The sequence below is a fragment of the Panulirus ornatus genome, chromosome 9 (genome assembly GCF_036320965.1).
Source record: "Panulirus ornatus isolate Po-2019 chromosome 9, ASM3632096v1, whole genome shotgun sequence".
NCBI lineage: Eukaryota > Metazoa > Arthropoda > Malacostraca > Decapoda > Palinuridae > Panulirus > Panulirus ornatus.
The window spans coordinates 5,234,588-5,256,822 of NC_092232.1; the positions used below are offsets into that span (position 1 = coordinate 5,234,588).

A 22,235-nucleotide genomic window follows, 5' to 3' on the forward strand; every position below is an offset into this window, starting at 1 on the left:
CGAACTGTTTGCACTAGCATGCGTCGAGCTGCCGTACAATGCATGACGTCCCTTTTCTCATGAGGACAAACATTTGAATTACGAATGATATACGGTTGTTTAACACGACGGTGCGATCACTGGGCACGACGGTACGGTACTTGGGCACGACGGTACGATCACTGGACACAACGGTAGGATCACTGGGCACGACGGTACGGTACTTGGGCACGACGGTGCAATCACTGGGCACGACGGTACGGTACTTGGGCACGACGGTACGATCACTGGACACAACGGTAGGATCACTGGGCACGACGGTACGGTACTTGGGCACGACGGTGCAATCACTGGGCACGACGGTACGGTACTTGGGCACGACGGTACGATCACTGGACACAACGGCAGGATCACTGGGCACGACGGTACGACACTTGGGCACGACGGTATGATCACTGGACACAAACGGTCCGATCACGGGGCACGACGGTACGGTTACTGGGCACGCCGGTACGATCACTGGACACAAACGGTACGATGGCACGACGGTACGGTTACTGAGCACGACGGTACGATCACAGGGCACGACGATACCATCACTGGACACGATGGTACGATCCTTGAGAACATAATGATGGCCTGGTCTCTGACCTGACCACTGAGGGGTCAGGTCAGAGACCACGGCTACCACACACGCGGGATGGTACCGTCGCCTCCCGAGGTTGGTAAGGTCGTGCTCATGGTGTTAACATGGTCGTGCACGAGAGGTTAACACGGTCGTGCTACAGTGGTTCAAATGGTCGTGTTCCAGTGATTCACATGGTCGTGCTCGAGTGGTTAACAGAGTTGTGCTCAAGTGGTTAAGACCGTCGTGCTCATGTGGTTAACAAGGTCGTGCTCAAGTGATCAACAAAGTCGTGCTCAGGTGTTTGAGCCGGTCGTGCTCAAGTACTTGATCCGGTCGTGCTCAAGTGGTTAACAAGGTCGTACTGAAGTGCTTGACCCGGTCGTACTCAAGTGCTTGACCCGGTCGTGCTCAATTGCTCAAGTGGTTAACACGGTCGTACTCAAGTGCTTGACCCGCTCGTACTCAAGTGGTTAACACGGTCGCACTCAAGTGCTTCGACCCGGTCGTGCTCAAGTGGTTATGACCGTTAAGTGTGAGGTTAGTGTTGCAAGAGGTGGGCCGGGGGTGGGGTGTGTGTGGGGGGGTCGCCACCACCACCACCTGTCCCTCACGGCAACTTTCACCTGTGGCCGGGACGGCCGGTCGGCCCAGCCTCACTCAACTCGCCCACACACACCCGCCCTGGACGGGCCAGGCGGTACACGCCCTCCCTCAATCTACTGCTCCACCAAGAAACTACAAGAAGTTCCTGTAGTGTATAAGCTGTCACTCATTCTTTACCGTGTCCAGGAAATTCTGACAACGTGCATAGTTTCTACGTTTGTAAACCATAAGTTATTGAAGATCACCCACCAATATCTTTAAGGCAATGGTTACTAGAAGTTACTCACAAAAAAATCACAAAAATATATCAAAATGACAGAAGAAAACATTAGGAATATTCAATTCGAATTTCTTGCTCAGTACAAAAAAAAAAAAAAAAAAAAAGAACAGGGGAAACAGCGGTGTAGGTGATGCAAATCAAGTGAAGTATACGACACGGTGTCAGGTGCTCGAAATGGGTGGTTCTGCGGTTGCTCGTTAGGTGGCATCCTTGTCAACATGACACTGTCAAGACCCAGGGGATGACGGGGAGACCTTCACTTCCAATACACCATATCTTAAATCACTTGCCGCCGTCTACCACGTATCACGTCATTACGTGATGTCACCCACGTAGTATACACAGGTCGCCTGTCCGACGGTCGAATGATCATTATGTGATGTCACCCACGTAGTATACACAGGTCGCCTGTCCGACGGTCGAATGATCATTACGTGATGTCAACCACGTAGTATAAACAGGTCGCCTGTCCGACGGTCATTTACATTTTGAGGCCAATTAAAGCTTTGCTTGCTCGTTTATAATCACAGTGCTAAGAAAAAAAATAAAATAAAGCAGATGACATGATGCACAAACTGTATTAGCAAACATCCTCCGTGTGTGTGTGTGTGTGTGTGTTTAAACCCGCGCGAGTGTATTATCCTCTGCCCTGTGTTGATCCCTCGCCTTATTTGTGACACTAGTTCCAACAAGGAGGAGGAGGAGGAGGAAGGATCGTGTTAGCACCTCCCTCTGTTGACGGAGGTGATGTTCCCAGTTAGTATTCCTCGACGGTTCTGTTACCTACGCTGCGACGAACGTGGAAAGTATGGAGGCGGATGTGGGTGGTCAAGGTGCATTAGCTGCGTAGTCTGATCACACCGTGGGAGGGAGAGGGTGGCTGGTGGTCGTGCGGTGGGTGGTTGAGGAGGAGTCGGGTGGGCTGGTGTGGTGGGAGAAGGGTTGGGTGAACAGGAGCAACAAGGTGGACGGGTGGGGCAAACACGTGTGTTGATGGACGGGAGGAGAAATGCGAGGGTTGGGAGCGTGAGAGGGTGGGAGTGTGAGAGACGCTTAATTTAATGACTCTATTCTATCCCCTGCTGCGTGCTAGGTCTTGGGCATGGCATTACACGCACACGATAAACCTGATCCTCTGAGGTGATGATAACCACGAGAGGAGCAGTCCACATTACAGACGGGTGAGAACGAACACTCATCAAGTGGGTGTGAATGATGTTGAGCGGCATATGATAAACGCAAGAGCTGATGTGTGTGGTGTGTGGTGGAAGTATATTAGCAGGGGAGGACGGGCTAGGCTATAATATGGGTGTGTCAGATTATGATGTCATTAGGGTAATTACGATGTCATTAGGGTAGAGCATTTGGGGGTGGGCCCAGGAGGCGAGGCAACAGGTGCCATGGGGGTAGACACTGCCGCAAGCTGCAGCCATCAGGAACATTATGGGATGATGCACTGTGATGACATAGAGGAATGTCCCTTATTAGTAGCTAAAAAAGCGTACCACACCGGGAACAATACAGAATACCATACTGTCACAGGCACTGTCGCACCTCGACCGAACAACGTGAACGACCCGGGAGTCTGACGACCTCACCTACCTAGAGCGAACACGGCATCATCTGTCTCATTCAAGAAGTAGGAAGGCTGGATCCTGCGGCCCTCCAAGACAAGTAGATAATACTGCTGTGTGCAATCATCAACCTAGAAGCCCGGCGGAACTCCAGAGTTAGAAAGTGTTCAGAGATCGTTCATGCCCCATACTGGCGTGGTCAAGGAACTGAATTAGTGGGGACGCCTAAGATCATCGAGGCTGTAAGTACTCTCTGGAGCGTAGACGGGAGAGGTATATCAGAATCGACACTTGGAAGATCCTTGATGGTATGGTTCCCAACCTACACATGGGAGTAATTCCTTACTGGCACCGTAAGGCACGAACGACTGAGATGTTACCTCTAGAATCAAGAGGCGTGATATGCATACAGTAAGAGAAGACGCCTCCAATATCAGGGGACAAAGACTCTTCAGTAGAATGCCTGCGTTCACAAGGAAGATCGTGGCATGCATAATGGAAAAGTTTAAAAGGGTCGTAGACAAATACTTACAAAGTGCACCTGGCCAGCCAGGCTGCGGTGGCTACATGATCGTGCGAGCGGCGACCTCTGACAACCTGATCGACCAACGACCTAGCACAGCAGCTTGGGACTCACCCCTAAATATATAGAGGGCAACAGATCTCCGATAACTACGCCAAATATTCCCTCGGCTGGTGTGCCAGGTGAGACTACGTCCTCACCCGTGACACAGTCAAAGACGAACCACCCCTCACAACCGAACAGCTACAGACATCAACGGACCCCTATAATCTAACATTATACTCACTTAAAAGTTTTGTCGTCGTCCAGTCCATTCTGTACAATGCCATTGGCTTGCGGGGCGTTGCCGTTCTCTACGTCCTTCTTCGTGGGGTCGAATGGTGATGGCGCTTTATCTTTCTTGTCTTTCGTGCTGTCCCCACCTCCATTCTGGAAGTAGAAAACAAACCTTTTCCTCGCATCTGTCAAAGTTTTAATCAGCAAACTTCCCTAAAATCTTGAACGTTAGTCATATAATATCCACGTATAATATAAGAACGAGAGATTTGGGTATGCAAAAGAACAAAGGCATCTCGAGTCATCAAGAGCCAAGTGGTAAATTGGAGGCTGAAGGATGAGCTTCGTACTCACTCTGATCGCGAGGTTGGCCATGCGGGCGTCCAGATCCTTCCCCGTGGGCGACGAAGAGAGGACGTACTCAACCATCTTGAGTCCTACTCCTGTGTGGTCGGTGGCACGTGGTGATAAGACAGAATCGCCCCCGGGGAACTGTGGGCGGCCAGGACCCCGCTGACCCACGCCCATACTTAACCCGTGACTCTGGCCCACACCGTGGTCTGCAACACAACACCAGTCAGTCACGCTCACCAACATCTCTCTTATATCAAGTGCTCTACAATAACCTACTGATACCAGCTGTACGACCCTAGAGCACGACACAACTACCCCTGTGGCATGATGGACAGGCCTCTGACTGAACCTTTAAAGGGTCAGGCTAAAGACCAGGTCATCATACCCACAGTGCCGCATTAGCATGCTCAAGGTCCGCGCCGTCGAGATGAAAGATCCCCCAACACAACTTAACCCCTGATCATAGGCTCCTGTACACACCCAAGCCACGGGAGGAGCCATGTACTTACGGTGTGGACCAGTGGCGTGGCCTGTGCCCGTGCTCCATGCTGCCTCTCTCCAGGACGCCTCTCCTATGTTGAAGATCCCTTTGTTGTCTGTCTTGCCCTCCTCCACCCCCCATAGCTTTTTCGCAGGTGCAATCTGAAACACGAGAGAGTACATGGTTAATATCAATCTATTCGTTAATCAACGACACAAATACACAACATGATAATGAAAAAAAAAATGGGTAGATTCAGTACGCGGATAAGGAAATCATTGTTTCCTAAACCATTAAAACACTAGCTAACCAGAGTTTTAAGTTACCTACTCACAGATGTATTGTAATGCACAGCTCAATTCGTGAGTACATAAAAACTCATTTCTATCCACTGGACCGCCCACCATGCAAAATCTGAAAGACTTTAATTCCAAAAGCGTAAAAAAAAAAAGGTGAATGAAGCTGTGTTCACTTTCAACAGGCTGTATCATTAAAACTGCACTAGTGGCATATAATACCACCTAATACAATCATGATGTAACGGTCGGGAACATGCCTAAGGGAAGTGTGGCTCTTGGTAGATGCCCAGAGTATTCACGTACGGCATAATAACAAACGTGTGGGGAGAGCAGACGGAGTACACAGCTCGCCCTCCTATTTATCCCTCCGCTGGCTGGTACGTACATGGGAACCAACTTGGACTTGGGGACTACAGCTGTGAAAGGCCTAGACAGCCGACACGATGTAACTCGGCTCGAGTTTCGCCAGGGGGGTGTACATGCTCGGGGACATGGCCCCACAGACAGGCCTAATGATGCTACCGGGGGCTATTCTATTACTGGACCACCGTCTTCGTCATGTCTTACATTCTCTCTGTCATTCTTGGACCGCAGCATTCAAAAATGTCTACCTCGCTCGGCAAGCAACTTGTATAGAAACCCTGGGTCATCCCTACGGAATACCTCTCAGATAATGCTGGTTCTCAAAGCAAAGTGGGGAAATCTCTTATGGCATTTCCCTAAATCATATTCCATGGAGTGTTGGCCAAATCTGTTGTGACCTGATGTCACTTACTGCCACGCGTCTCCTCACCTTTCCAACTCGTCACAAGAATCAACACATACATACATATACTATTAAGTAAGGCTGTATGGGCTACGTGGGCCTGCGTCTTCCAACAGCTTTGGTCTTCTAACAACCAAACCAAAACCCTAGGCTCGGCCCGGGGCTGTGGGGGGTAGAGGAGCCACGAATAAATCACCAGGAAGCCTGCCAGTCAAACCTCTGACCTGTATGAAGGGGAACAACACATCCAGATGGGGGCAACATAAACCAGGAGAATCTGTCTACGTGATCAACAAACAACTCGGGAAGGTTACTGCCCGGAGACCAAAGGAGTTGGCCTGAGGGTGAGGGATGTGGCATGAAGGTGCTAATAACACAGGCAAACTCCTGTTAAGAAAGGCGAGTCTCGCACACAAGTTTGTAAGCAACTGCTGGAGAAGATTTGGTTCTCAGTAACTCCTTGAAGACGGCGGTACTGGTCATGAGCAAGGCGATACGGTCTGTAGGCACGGAGGTGTGGTCCTTGAGCACGGCGGTGAGGGATCTTTGAGCGAGGTGGTGCTGTCCCTTGGGCACGGCTGCACGGCCTGTGAGCACGGCAGTAGGATCACTGAACACTGCCATACGATCCTGATGCACGACGCTACAATCCTTAGGCATGATGCATAAGGGTCATTTATACTGTCACACTCAACGGATGATGAACACCAAGGCCCGGGGAGATCCACAGCACAGGTACGAAGTTCGGCCAATATTAGGGTCCACATTCTACACGAAATTCCTCGGTAGCAGCGGGAAGGTAGGTGTCCTACATGCAACACGCTCAACTCGACCTGGTAAATATATTCATGCAATAACTCACAAATTACAAGTTTCTAATTCAAACCCACATTCCGGAGGGCTGCCGATGCAAGCACTGATAAAGAGTACAGTGGGTCCGCCACACACACACACACACACACACACATACACACTGCTGCTACACCCACCACCACCACGTATCTTGGGTAGTTATGGGACTGGGAATGACTGTGGTCTTTCAAGCAGCTGCTCCAGCTGACGCAGGCAAACCACAGGTACGAGAACACATCAAAACCCCCTCCTATCACATCCAGACTGCAGGTATGTCCGACGCCCTTGACAACATGTCAGTAGGGAATGACTCGCCTCCCCAAGTGTTGTTGTTGCTGCTGCTGTTAATACTGCTGCTAGGAAACCGTAGATGTAAGTCCACTCCACAATCCCTCTCGTCACATCCAGTCTGTAGGAATACGTCGCACGACCTTCTAAACACATCCACTATCTTATCCACAACGTTTCCTGTGACTTAACGAGAAGCCTCCTCCACCAGATGCTCAGGTTAATGCATAAAGATGCTTAGAAAATACTGCTTACAATGTTCCACTTGTAGCTGGTGAATACCTGGGGGCGTCTTCACTTCCACAGTTCGGGCTGGACCTAGGCTAATGGATTGGGTCGTTGGCCGCAGTCCTTAGGCCTACATGGCCACAAAGCCAGGCAGGTCTGGTACATTCTGTTGGTATTTGTCCCTGTGAACTTTTAAGCTTGTCTTCTGTACACCCCATGCTGTTTCTGATGGTACCAAGAAAGGTATTGAAGAATCTTGGGCCCCGGATATCTAAGAGGTGTTCTCTCCTGTGCATGTGGCACCTCTGGATTCCTGTGATAGTATTTTACAAAGTCTTCCATGCCTGTCGCACCATTAGGATGCTATTCCGAGTGTACGTTGGAAATCATACCTTTCAGGATTTTTCAGCCTAAGGTAATACTAACAACAACAACAATAATAACAATAAAAATAAAATAATAATAATAATAATAATAATAATAATACTGTGTAACAGTTCGCCGTTTCTCGTCTTAGCGAGACATCGTCAACAGCACACAGTGAACCTTAAAAGGAAGATCCTCACTTGGCTCCTTCTACGCCCCTTGTTTTATAAAGTTGTAATACTGAGCGAGACATCGTCAAGAGCACACACTGAACCTTAAAAGGAAGATCCTCACTTGGCTCCTCCTACGCTCCTTCTTTTATTAAGTTGTAATACAGAGAGAGATATTTTCCTGATCCCCCATCCTCGCATCCACCCCTTCTAATCGCCATCTACGGTAGAATCTTTTCACCCCTACGACTAATAATAATAATAATAATAATAATAATATCTAATTATCTGCAGTCGAAGGTTGAAACTAGAGAGAGAAACAAACAATATAGAGACAGAGAGGTGTAAGGGGTTGGGGATGTGTGTTAAACAAACAAACAGATAGTCTCAAGGAAAACGCCATATCAGCGATCTGGTAACTGCAGGCGATATTTACAATGGCCGGGATGGTGCTGTCCTTGTGATGACGAACTGCAACTCTGGGTCGGGGAATCTCTGGTGGCCAATGGCGCAATATCTTCTTTTCGACCTGTTGGATGATGATCTTGGGCGGTGGCAGAATTGCCAGGGGCAGTGTCCTGAGCAAGGCGCCTTCTTGATCGGCGGAGTAAGAGGGGGAAAATCAGCAGATACCCTGCATGTCCTTTTCTACATCTTCTCCAGCAGCTCCTGTCCATGGTGGGCGGGGAGGAAGACCATGCGATCCGGGAGGTAACAGGCGTGTTTTGCAGACAGTAAAAAACTGAGTACACACGTTCTTGAGCTGAGGCGCGGGGAGTTGCGAGCCGTCTCGTGCGTCCGGCGGTTGTCGGCCAAAGTAACAAACAAACGCCCCGAGTGACAGCGGACGTGGGGGCGGTGTTCCCGTCCAGTCACTGTAGTCAATAACCTTGAAACAGTTTCTGCCTGCGATGGTCTCTCCACCTCCTGTATACTGTTACCATCAGCATAACTCGTCTTTACGTCGATACGTCCTCAGTTACGTCAGGAAACGGTATCTTCCGACGCGTTCGGTTCGTTCCTAACCGTTAGCGTGAACCCAGCCCGAGACAGTGACTCTCTCTCTCTCTCTCTCTCTCTCTCTCTCTCTCTCTCTCTCTCTCTCTCTCTCTCTCACCAGCCCAACAACTGACAACAACCGCCCCCGTCAACCTCCAGTGGTTCCCATGTACCACCTGAACCCACCGACCGCCACCGCAACTCCTCCACACACACACACACACACACACACACACACACACACACACACACACACTGTCCTGGCCGAGGCGCCTCGCTACCTGAGCCAAGGGTAACGTTACCTGGCGAGGTGTAGGGTGTGGTGTTACCCCCTCCCTCCCTAACTCCCTCTCACTACACCCCCCTTCCTGAGTCTCCTTGGCAATACAACCCTGGTACTTCACTTCCATTCCACTCCTCCTCCTCCTCGCCGCACAGTCATACATTTATGAAATCTGAGAGAGAGAGAGAGAGAGAGAGAGAGAGAGAGAGAGAGAGAGAGAGAGAGAGAGAGAGAGAGAGAGAGAGAGAGACTTTCTCACGACACAAGAGCTCACACGTAGCACTCACGGAGCATCCTGCTCAGTTTTGCATCAGGGTTGTCATCTGTTTTCTCGAGTTCATCTGGGGAGAAGGTTTCAAGTCATTTGCCCAGTCATCTCACGGGTTTCAGTCATCACCCGCGGCAGATCCATCATTTGGCTGGGCAGAACACGCAAGACTCTATCACTTTCTCTCTATCTGGGCTCTAGAATATTTCTATGTGAAGACGTTTTGATATGATCTATGCAATTCTTCCAAATTTACTGGCCCACATGTCTTCCATACCGTACGCAAATATAGTGATGCACTTCTTCCACACCGTACGCAAATTTAGTAACACACGTCTCCCATACCGTATGCAAATTCAGTACTCACATATCTTCCATACCGTATGCAAATTCAGTGACTCCCACGTCTCCCCATACCATTAGTGTTTTAATCTAGACTGTTACTTCCTTCCATTCTAAGCCAGATATGAATCACATTTCTTTCAAATTCTTCCTTCTGGACTTTCGAGTACAAATTCTATCATCAATCTTTTAAATCAATTCGTGTGTCCAATTTTCTCCATCTCACTTGACAACTGTCTCTCAATCCTTCCCTGGCTATCAATTTCAGCTCGTTCAGTTTGGGTCGACACCACAAGACAGCAGTATTCAATGTTGCCTCTTACGTACACACACTCACATTCACACAACACTTTCATCTTCAACTTTCCACCTCTCGTGGTGAAAGGCCTTATTACCGAAACATTCATAATACAATAACCTGAATGTGGTGTTCGCAATCCATTTTCTTTATATATATAAACTAAATCTCTACATCCCGGTACCTCCTCAACCCTTGTAAGGTGTTTCCGTTCCACTATTTATCATTCCGTGGTATAATCATCATCTAATTCTACTTCACTACGTTACATCGAGTTCTCTTTTTTTTTTTTGTCCATTTGTGCATCATATTCAAATCTCTCTGCAACATCTGTATTGTCTTCGGATCCTATCATTATCCCAGCCCCATATGGTGCCATCTTCGTCATACCTAACTACACTTTCTTGTCGCCAGTGTGTGTCTGTCTAATATCACTATCCACAGCACTGAGGCTAATACAGCTCCTTATGGCACACCTAACAAACATCCGTCACAAAGGGGACCATTGACCACAAGGGTAAATTTTCAGTTTGTCAAACAAAAATAAAAAAAAAAAAACTACTCTAAATTATCACTTTGCATATTATTATCTGCTTCTGTATTTTCTCATATCAAAATTCTGTAACAGGACTCACGTTCCTCCCTCGCTGCACCTAGGCTTCGTATATGATACCACAGTGAGGTAATAATAACGCAAGAGAGTTGTGTGTCCCTATAGCCCGATACACACAGCCACGTCGGCCTTGGCCAGTCAACAGCTTACTCTGGTGTTTCGACATCCATCTTAATCATCATCACTCTTCCAGGCACTTTCATCACCACCATCACATCACACTTCCTGGCCTACCCTGTTCCGGCAGAGGCTTAGCTCCCGAGGCCTTTGTGTGTGTGTTGGGTGAGGTTTAATGCCACTCTACCGATTCCCACGGTACGTCTATACCACCAGCTACGCCTCACCTCAACGTCAACATGGTAGGTTGTACTGCCACCGGCGTCTACGTCTTAACGACAGCTGGTGCTCACATTTCTTGCTCGTGATATTCAGCAAACTGTCATGGCGAGACTCTCGTCGACCTGTATGAATAACTTACCCAAATCATCCACATTCTTATCTACTTCTAGGACGAAGTCCTTGCGCATACTGATTCTCTCTCTCTCTCTCTCTCTCTCTCTCTCTCTCTCTCTCTCTCTCTCTCTCTCTCTCTCTCTCTCTCTCTCTCTCTCTCTCTCGAATGCTACCGCTCAAGGAACTATACTGAAGCTTCGTGTAACTCCATCTCTCCACAGAACTGAACCGCCAGCCGACAGACTCGACATAATGTGCCTATGTAACTTTACATTATTTTCTTCTGTGAGAAATACCACCCAAGACCTTACTTGACTGTATCTCAAATTTGGCTCAGTGACACACGCCTGACTCCTGGTCAGATGTTGGACACTATCCGCGGCGAGGGCTGCCAGCAACACGCCTACGGCATAACTTTGTTAGAAAACAACAAGTGTTTTTATGGAGCATAACCACAATGCCAACATCTCAACCACAGTAACAATTACATACTTTAACCTGCAATGGTTTAGAAAGTCTTCGATCTGCCCCTCTCTCTCTCCACATCCCCGCTCAGCCTCATGCCAAAGCTATCGTGTCGTTCCTTTGCTTCGTCAAGCTGCCTGCCGTAGGCCGTGGCCTGCAGGTCTACAGAATACCACCACATCCAAACTGGGCCACTACACTCTCTCAGAGGAAGACGGCGAGGCCCGTTTATAAATTGAATCGTGCCGTCCATAGTGTTTGTAATGGCTACGGGCAATGTATTACAAACGATTTTCATCCCTCGATACTTAAAAATGCTTCATTGTATTTACAACAACGGTGTAAAATATCAATTTTCTGCCATCTGTTCTTAAACTGTTTCGGTGTATTTACTAAAACTGGAAAAAATTCAAATCTTCCGCGGCTGCGAAGCCAAAAAGGTTACAATTTCTGGGTGGATTCTGAGAATCATGCCATGCAGGACTTTCAAATGCAAATTCTGATGTCTCTCTCCTGTCTACGTCCCACTGAGTAAAACATCAGTGTATCCCGATCGTTTCTAAACAGATAAAGTAGGTTCCCAAGTCCCACTGAGGATCGTGAAAGTCCCACTGGGGATTACTGAAAAAAAATCTTTACACCAAATCTACATCTGCAGTTTCCCCTCTGCCCTCGAAGGTGACGATTAACACCCAGGAGCCGTTACGACCTAGCCTACAATCATTCAGGAAGAGGCAACTGTTGCTCCGTTGTGTACGCCGAGGGTTATGATGTGACGGGCCACTTGTCAATCCATGGTCTTCTGAAAATATGGTGGCCTTCGCTTCAAGTCCGGGGTATTCGGTCCCTGTTTCTTATTTCCTCACTTGTCCCAGAGTAAGAGTAGGTGAAACTCTTCCACATTAAATAGCAGGTTATTATCACAGGCCCACCGGAGGGCTTAATGTCTGCATATTTCCAGTTTCTTTCCGTGGCTACTTGTGAATTTCCATATTTACTCGTATTATTTGCTCAAGATAATAAGTAATTGCTGCGAGTGCAGGGCCTTAGGGGACGAACTATACTTTCTACCTTGGAGGCGCTGTCGAATCTCTAATCTACAAAGCGTCATTTTCAGTTGGTTATGAACGTATAAACACAGGAGGAAGAGGAGGAGGAGGAGTTGGAGGAGGAGGAGGAGGAGGAGGAGGAGGAGGAGGAGGAGGAGGAGGAGGAAGGAGTATGTCACCACGACAGACCCCAGGACATGACTTTAACATCACCGAGGGAGTATTTCCTTTCTGAGTTGAAGTCTCTGATGGGCGGATGAGGTTACAGAAATAAGTGGGATCTTGTACCTAACTGTCTAAGTCTCTAAAACTCTTCTAATCATTCTAAAATTTATATGTGTCCCCGAGAAACATAAGGAAGACCAGGAAACCTATTTTACTGAAAATAGAAAAAAAAATATTTATAAAGTGCACATTCCGACGCTCGGGCTCCTCCTCAAACCTGTCATGATCCCCACTATACTATACTATATATATATATATATATATATATATATATATATATATATATATATATATATATAGAGAGAGAGAGAGAGAGAGAGAGAGAGAGAGAGAGAGAGAGCCTCGTCGTCTGTCTGGGGTTGTGGTTGTGTGTAATGGAGTCAGAATTAGATATACAGACAGACGGACGGACAAATAGAAGTCGATGAGTTAGAACAATTCTAGTCTTGCAACTTTTAGACTTGGCAGGATCCTTGACTTTCTTCTTCAACAGTGAGCTCTTAAGATCTAGTTGGCAAAGGCACAATTTTACGAAGTATGTCCGCTCGTGCGATCACCAGGCTGGCCCGGGCAGACCCGTGTGCTTTTAAATGTTACTACAAAACAACATAGTCTTCTGTCAGAGAGGCATCCTGTTCTATCTTAATTTCTACGAAGAACGAACAACATCTCAGGCTCCACACATCTAGATTTTGCACCATATCTTTGCAACATTCCCAACACTTAAGAGTTTCCTAAGAATGAAACCCCCTGTTATCACACTGTCAACTCTCTGAGGTGACGATTGATGACCTGGATCCAAAGTGACGATTTCAGTCCACAGGTGATATGAGTCGCCGCTGCTCGTGGGCTTCCTGCTAGTGGAGGTGGGGTCCACAAGAGGCCCTTGTCCGCCGCACGTGTCCTCCCAAGTCCAAACCCCAGGTTAAGAGGTGGTTTTACCAGCTACTACGAGAGCCTCATCAGCAAACAGCGAGCCCGGCCTGGGAAATACTTTTAAAGAACGATAACTATGGTCTCTGTGGTTCTCTACCTCGGTCGGTGACAACGCTCTCGTGTTGATCATTTGCTTACGCGATGTTTGCCCCAACAGAATATTTCATATCCCGACGAAACCCTTATACTGCCACCTGAACACAGCTGCCTATGACAGACACCTGATATGTACAGGCATATCCCAGCGTTAACACAGGACTGATGCACGGGGGATCATACAGACAAGTCCAGCATCAACACTGGGCTGATGCCAGTACTGGGAGCGGTTAGTGTCGCTAAGGATACATCCTCCCGAGCGAAGACCGGGGAGGGGGAGGGAGAGAGAGAGAGAGAGAGAGAGAGAGAGAGAGAGAGAGAGAGAGAGAGAGAGAGAGAGAGAGAGAGAGAGAGAGAGAGACATATATACCATCTTACATTCCCATATCAATAACTTATTGTCACGACAAGCATGGAAGACCTTGTAGAATCCCACAGGTGCCACATGCACAAAAAAGAGAACAGCTTAACCATCCCGGGCCCAAGACTCCACCATCTTGCCAGCTACCATGAGAAACAGCGAGGGATGCACACAAGAGAAGTTCAAGAGTGCACTGGTCAAGTACCTACAAAGTGTACCACGACAGCCAGGCTGTGGGGGGGGTATGTGGGCCTGCGCGTTGCGGCTTCCAAACAGCTTGGTCGACCAACGACCCAACCTAACAGCCTGGGATCAACCCGGGCTGTGGTGTATTCACTAGGGATCATACGGACAAGTCCTTACATACATTACTGATGTATGGAGGATAATATAGCTATACATGTCCAGCAGCATACATGACTGATGTATGGCAATCATACACAAACGTCCAGCATCCAAAGAAAGACACCACACGGTACAGAGAGGGGCCCAGCTCACGCGGAGGCACCTACAGTGAACCGCCCTCATCATCTCATGGTCGTGAAAGCCTCACAAACTCTCTAGAACTAGTCCCCTGTTGGCTGGCTGAGCAGGAAGTGACCCGCTGTTTAGCACGGCCGTTAAGGGAAAGTGGTCAAAGGTCACGCTCTCACGTGTCATGTGACATTACCACACATGACACAGAATAAACACCATGGCAGGAGGACGACCCAGTCTAACCACGACCCTGACAGGATCCCCCGAGTGATGTGAGCATGAAACAGGAGGAGGTCTGGCTACATCACGACTCCCACTCAAACATCAGGTCTTAAGGATCTCATCGTCTGGGGCTGCATTCAAATCACAGACGACAGATAACTGCCTTACCTCATCCATAGGAATCATGATTTACTTTAGTTATACTCTGATTATACTACTACTACCCACTCCAAGGACCCCTCTAGTGTGTGTGTGTGTGTGTGTGTGTGTGTGTGTGTGTGTGTGCTGTCAAGGCTTCGTGGCTGCGCGCCAAGCTAGAGCGGGAATGTGATAAACTCCTTTGGGGCGGTTTGGTCTCGACGAGACTGTGCAATGACAATGACATGTACAGCCTCGCCGGAGGAGGCTTTCCACCAGTAGTGCAACCAGCTTCTGGCCGAGTCCCGTAACACCCACGGGAAAAATCCATACGAAAAATAACCACCCTACACGTTCTCTTGGGTGAGAGACAGCTTCAGTGTGCAATTCCTGACGCACGGAGAATCCTGCCGTACTTATGTTTACCCTCGATCTAGAGGAATATGATACTCCCCTGTGGTCAACGTCTCCTCTGCTCCCGCCTGACATCTGGAGCAGGGAACAAAGCAAGGGTTCGATATGCTTCAGTCGCTTGTTCTGAGCACGTCACCAGGGATGATAAATAATACAAGGTGTTACACTCCCTCAACGTTTCCCAGTACTCTGTCTCGTTCTGTGTACCGGGACGTTTCAGTTCCTGTGTGGTAAGGCAAGTTGTCTTTGAATGGCCAGTGAGGGTCGTTTCTCTCTGCTTTTCTGTCTTTGGCTCTTCCCCAGCTTTACTCTGCTCTGCTGAGCTTGCTCGCTTCTTCCCCAGCTTTACTCTGCTCTGCTGAGCTTACTTGCTTCTTCCCCAGCTTTACTGAGCTCTGCTGAGCTTGCTTGCTTCTTCCCCAGCTTTACTGAGCTCTGCTGAGCTTACTTGCTTCTTCCCCAGCTTTACTGAGCTCTGCTGAGCTTGCTTGCTTCTTCCCCAGCTTTACTGAGCTCTGCTGAGCTTACTTGCTTCTTCCCCAGCTTTACTGAGCTATGCTGAGCTTGCTTGCTTCTTCCCCAGCTTTACTCTGCTCTGCTGAGCTTACTTGCTTCTTCCCCAGCTTTACTGAGCTCTGCTGAGCTTGCTTGCTTCTTCCCCAGCTTTACTGAGCTCTGCTGAGCTTACTTGCTTCTTCCCCAGCTTTACTGAGCTATGCTGAGCTTGCTTGCTTCTTCCCCAGCTTTCCTTCGCTCTGCTGAGCTTGCTTGGTCTTATTTCTTTACGTTATATCGCTATTCGGGTTATCCATCACGCGGTCTGCATCAAAGTCTCTATAACGTGATGAGAAGAACATTAAATAATGCTGGTAAATCTTTCCTCACACGACTCGCACATTTCTGGCTGAAAACACCAATGCTCGTGCCGCACGAGAGTGCTTTTACGTCTGCTACGCAAAACCGCCGGCTAAACGCCTCCTTTTGTCATAATCCCGATCTTTCCTGCATCACCTGCCAGACTGGCGGTCCTGCTTCCTGTGGCGATACCTGGTGAGTCTTCCGGGGTGGGTCCAGGCTGTTGGGTTATGTAAATGGTCCACCACGCTCTTGGAAGCCGTACTCCGGAAGCCCATATATATATATATATATATATATATATATATATATATATATATATATATATATATATATATATATATATATGGCGATGGGAATAAATCAAGGCATGCAGTATGAATTATGTACGTGTACATATGTATATGTCTGTGTGTATGTATATGTGTACATTGAGATGTATAGGTATGTATATTTGCGTGTGTGGACGTGTGTGTATATACATGTGTATGGGGTGGGTTGGGCCATTTCTTTCGTCTGCTTCCTTGCGCTACCTCGCACACGCGGGAGACAGCGGAAAAAAAAAAAAAAAAAAAAAAAAAAAAATATATATATATATATATATATATATATATATATATATATATATATATATATATATATATATATATTATCCATGGGGATGGGGAGAAAGAATATTTCCCACGTATTCCCTGCGTGTCGTAGAAGGCGACTAAAAGGGGAGGGAGCGGGGGGCTGGACATCCTTCCCTCTCGTTTTCAATTTTCCAAAAGAAGAAAGAGAGGAGGGGGCTAAGTGAGGATATTCCCTCTAAGGCTCAGTCCTCTGTTTTTGACACTACCTCGCTGATGCGGGAGGTGGCGAACAGTATAAAAAAAAAAAATATATATATATATATATATATATATATATATATATATATATATATATATATATATCGGGGGGGGCACGGTGCCTCCCCACAATTCGCAGCAACTTTAAAATTGCGTCCCCGATACTTCATGGACAATATACAGGATGGACGATTTATACGACATTTCTATTTTAAATTTCCAACGAACACCTGTACAATGGAATAATTTTTTCCCTCCTCTTTCTGTATGTTTCAGCTAAAGCCTTGGAAATCTGAATGATGGAACACTCGGATGTGCCAACACGAATCAAAACTGTGAATCTCTTGTTTTAGCAATGGCTTGGCTGCGTCAAAAATGACAAAATTCAGAGGGGGGTTTTCACAGCACGGCGGAGCACCGCGCCGCACTACCACAACGGCTACGGAGATCAGAAACTGTAAGGGAAGGAGGTGACCTCCTCTCGCTTCAACACCGTCTTCTGCCCACCTCCACACCTCCCCCCTAGACCTGTGTCCCAATCGGTTATTAAGTTTCTCTACGTCCCACAAATGCAGAGATGAGCGGGGGGGACAAGGAATGCGCCAACTGTGAAGGAAAGCCTTTCGGGAATGACACTTTTAAGACATGCACCTCTGAATGGTGTGTGGCTACTGTGCTCTGCTTTTATTTCACTTTGATGCAAAACCTAAGGACTTTCAGACGTTTTAAGAACCTTAAGAAAACTAAAACCTAAGTCCTTTAAGACGTTTCAAAGAACCTTAAGAAAACTAAGATGTACCTAGACGAAGTTATAAATGACACACGGCACAGCAGCATTTGAAAGGTATGAAAAAAATCTATTTTAAAAAAGGAGCTAAGTACAGACGAAGAATCGACCATAGGAGAAACCACAGGAAAAACTACAAAAAAGATAGTTTTGAATCTGATATGATTCCAAAGTTTTAACTAAACAGGTCATATATATATATATATATATATATATATATATATATATATATATATATATATATATATATATATATACCGGGTTGAATAATACATGAACCCATACAGTCACTCGCTGAAGTCAATTTCAGCTGTCAATCACGTATGTCAAGGAAGACATGGTTCACAAGGCGCCGTAGCTATGCCCTACACGTCTTCCGCAACACCATGATCCCTGGCTCGCCCCCTTGACCACGGGTACACAGCAATTATCTGCACCAACCCGGGTCTTCACGTCAACACAGTGTTACACGTGAGGATATAAAGCACACTTGCAGACCGCACCACCAGACAACCATCCCACTACAACAAACCTACACCACAGTGTCGCAGTACATGAAGCAAGCACCACCACCACACCACGGCACCATGCCGGTGAAAGCAGCCAAACCCTACCAATGGAGCACAACAACTACACTATTAAGCATCATGGGCAGTAAATAGGTACATCATACCGCACCTCCATCAAACCCCTTGCATCATACCACCTAACACCATTCCATGCGGTCTGGGTACGATTCCCGGGCATACGGAGGTGAAACTGCTTAAACTCACTTACATGTGAACATTAAACGTCCTGACATCCCAAGTATTACATCTACATGAAGCTGTCTTCCCGGATCTACCACTTCCACAGCCTGGGCTGAGTTGGGTCGTTGGTCAACCAAGCCGCTGGTGGCCGCAGGCGCCATGTAGCTACCACAGCCTGGCTGGTCGGGTAAACACCAGCGATTATGTCTTCCCTGTGAATTAACCCACGAGGAAACGTGTCCTCTGGTGAATGACTAGTAAATACCTAGAAAAGTCTTCCGGGCTCTTCTACCCACTGCACAGTCCCCGGGCTGTGGGCCCCAAGGCTGCTGGATGCCGCGCGGCCCGCAAGGCTTTCCACACTTGTCATTCTACGCATCACATCTGGTGGTCAAGTGTGGGTATCGTGATGACCCTACATGGGTACCGCTTACCCCGGGAAGGACGACGTGCAGACCTGGCCTTTCGAGGGTTATGAGACACACCTCATCTCCACAGCTCCGTCTCTATGTGCGTGCGGCACAGCCCGCGGCTCCTCCTTCCACTGTAAGTCTGATCGTGAACATTTAATACGTCATTTTGTTTATTTTTCTTTGTGTTCACACGATGAGGTTCATAATGTTTCTAATTACTGCAGATGGTGAGCTAAACGCTGTCACACTGCCGATGCTTATACAGCTTTCCTTCATCATATCTCTGGCTCCTTACTGATAAACTGCTGGTACATCAACATAGCTTCAAATTTTTACCTTGAGCCCATAAGGGCAGAGGCCATCCAAGACTTCAAAGGTGTAGACAAAGTTTTGAAGTATTTCAGGCAGGATCGTCCAGGTGTCGTTTCATCAAAATCATCAAACCTATTCATCAAGATAAACACGTATTGGCCGAACTGATGGACACCTTCAATACGCAACACCTGCTCACTTCAGCTATTGCCTCAAGGCGACGTACACGAAGCTAATCCAAATGCATTGCCTCAGTTGGTCTCCTGACGAAGCCCATAATTTTCAAGGCATCTACAGCACTAAAGCCTTCATAAAGGAAAATGTAGAAAGAAAAAAATCACACTCTGAACATTCAAAACAGCAACGTAATGAGTTCAAACACGAGAAAGAAGACAATTCATAAACTGAACAATTAATTGTTTTCCCCCGTAATAAAAATTCAATAGTTAAGTGCTATTGCTACCCTGGACCTCTTTCCCAAGGGCTCCTGTAACCCAAGGTTGCACTATCATCAGTAGCAGAGTCAGGCTGGACTCCTCGGAAGCAAGTAGCTCTTGGAGACGACTACACCTTTGTTCTACTAACGATGACATACTACCTCTCCAAAGTTGACTTTTCACTCACGATGAAACTTCTTACAGATGGAGTCTGGTTATATATATACACACACACACACACACATATATATATATATATATATATATATATATATATATATATATATATATATATATATATATATATTTTTTTTTTTTTTTTTTTATACTTTGTCGCTGTCTCCCGCGTTTGCGAGGTAGCGCAAGGAAACAGACGAAAGAAATGGCCCAACCCCCCCCATACACATGTACATACACACGTCCACACACGCAATATACATACCTACACAGCTTTCCATGGTTTACCCCAGACGCTTCACATGCCTTGATTCAATCCACTGACAGCACGTCAACCCCTGTATACCACATCGCTCCAATTCACTCTATTCCTTGCCCTCCTTTCACCCTCCTGCATGTTCAGGCCCCGATCACACAAAATCCTTTTCACTACATCTTTCCACCTCCAATTTGGTCTCCCTCTTCTCCTCGTTCCCTCCACCTCCGACACATATATCCTCTTGGTCAATCTTTCCTCACTCATTCTCTCCATGTGCCCAAACCACTTCAAAACACCCTCTTCTGCTCTCTCAACCACGCTCTTTTTATTTCCACACATCCCTCTTACCCTTACGTTACTTACTCGATCAAACCACCTCACACCACACATTGTCCTCAAACATCTCATTTCCAGCACATCCATCCTCCTGCGCACAACTCTATCCATAGCCCACGCCTCGCAACCATACAACATTGTTGGAACCACTATTCCTTCAAACATACCCATTTTTGCTTTCCGGGATAATGTTCTCGACTTCCACACATTTTTCAAGGCTCCCAAAATTTTCGCCCCCTCCCCCACCCTATGATCCACTTCCGCTTCCATGGTTCCATCCGCTGACAGATCCACTCCCAGATATCTAAAACACTTCACTTCCTCCAGCCTCTCACCATTCAAACTCACCTCCCAATTGACTTGACCCTCAACCCTACTGTACCTAATAACCTTGCTCTTATTGACATTTACTCTTAACTTTCTTCTTCCACACACTTTACCAAACTCCGTCACCAGCTTCTGCAGTTTCTCACATGAATCCGCCACCAGCGCTGTATCATCAGCGAACAACAACTGACTCACTTCCCAAGCTCTCTCATCCCCAACAGACTTCATACTTGCCCCTCTTTCCAAAACTCTTGCATTTACCTCCCTAACAACCCCATCCATAAACAAATTAAACAACCATGGAGACATCACACACCCCTGCCGCAAACCTACATTCACTGAGAACCAATCACTTTCCTCTCTTCCTACACGTACACATGCCTTACATCCTCGATAAAAACTTTTCACTGCTTCTAACAACTTGCCTCCCACACCATATATTCTTAATACCTTCCACAGAGGTATTAATATATATATATATATATATATATATATATATATATATATATATATATGTGTGTGTGTGTGTGTGTGTTCTGAAAGAGGTGGTGACTTGTACTGTTGGTAACGACAAATACACGGTCAAAATTGAACAGCATTTTATTTTCTGTACTGACGGACATGACACAACACGACACAGCCAAAACAACACATACACAAAAAAAATATATGAAGGGAGAAGTTCACGCAGGATGACGCTGTTGTACTCTTTTAACGGTTCATCCATATAAGGTAACCCACGCCAAGACACCCGTGTAAAATAGTTTCCCCCTGAAAAAAAAAAAAAAATATACTCGTTTCTCATTTACTTTGGCATCTCTGTAAAGACTTTCCTGTGAGAAAAACGATTCAAAATGAATTAAAAGTCATGACTAAATGGAGGGGGGGGGGGGGGGGTAAGTAGGTAGGTTAAGGCGAGGACAGCCGTGTAGTGGGGCATAGGCAAGGCTGGCTACTGATGCCACAGAAGCCCGAGCCGGACGGCATCTGTGGTACCACAAGTTGAGCTGGACAGGAATCACTTTTCGTGAGAGAGAGAGAGAGAGAGAGAGAGAGAGAGAGAGAGAGAGAGAGAGAGAGAGAGAGAGAGAGAGAGAGAGAGAGAGAGAATTGAGCTGTTTGTGTGTGTGTGTGTGTGTGTGTGTGTGTGTGTGTGTGTGTGTGTGTGTGTGTGTGTGTGTGTGTGGGAGGGGGTGAAATTGGTCGTTGTGAAATAACTGTGTTGGGTTGGACATAAGTGAACTGCATGTAAATTAGTCGGTTGGATATGAAAAAGAAAAAATAACTGACCCAAAAGTGAAACGAAACAGCGCCGAGTGTGGAACAATTAAGCAAGCAGTTTAAATAAACGGACTTAGGTGTGAACTTATTCAGGCGGGTGTGAGCTTGAAGGTGAGCTGGGTGTGAAATAAATAAGCTTGAGCTGAGTTGGGTGTGAAATAAA

General features: G+C 47.0%; 1 protein-coding gene across 16 annotated transcripts in view; it reads right to left on the minus strand.

Annotated features, from left to right (window-relative positions):
* The window catches only part of pum (pumilio), a 522,382-nt gene that overhangs the window by 219,296 nt on the left and 280,851 nt on the right, over window positions 1–22,235 (minus strand). For all 16 annotated transcript variants that reach the window (XM_071664569.1, XM_071664578.1, XM_071664577.1 and 13 more), the window contains 3 exons: window positions 4,727–4,859; window positions 4,218–4,423; window positions 3,874–4,016 (listed from right to left, as the gene is read on the minus strand). In XM_071664569.1, the coding sequence (XP_071520670.1) occupies window positions 3,874–4,016; window positions 4,218–4,423; window positions 4,727–4,859 (482 nt within the window). The remainder of the gene's footprint in view (window positions 1–3,873; window positions 4,017–4,217; window positions 4,424–4,726; window positions 4,860–22,235) is intronic.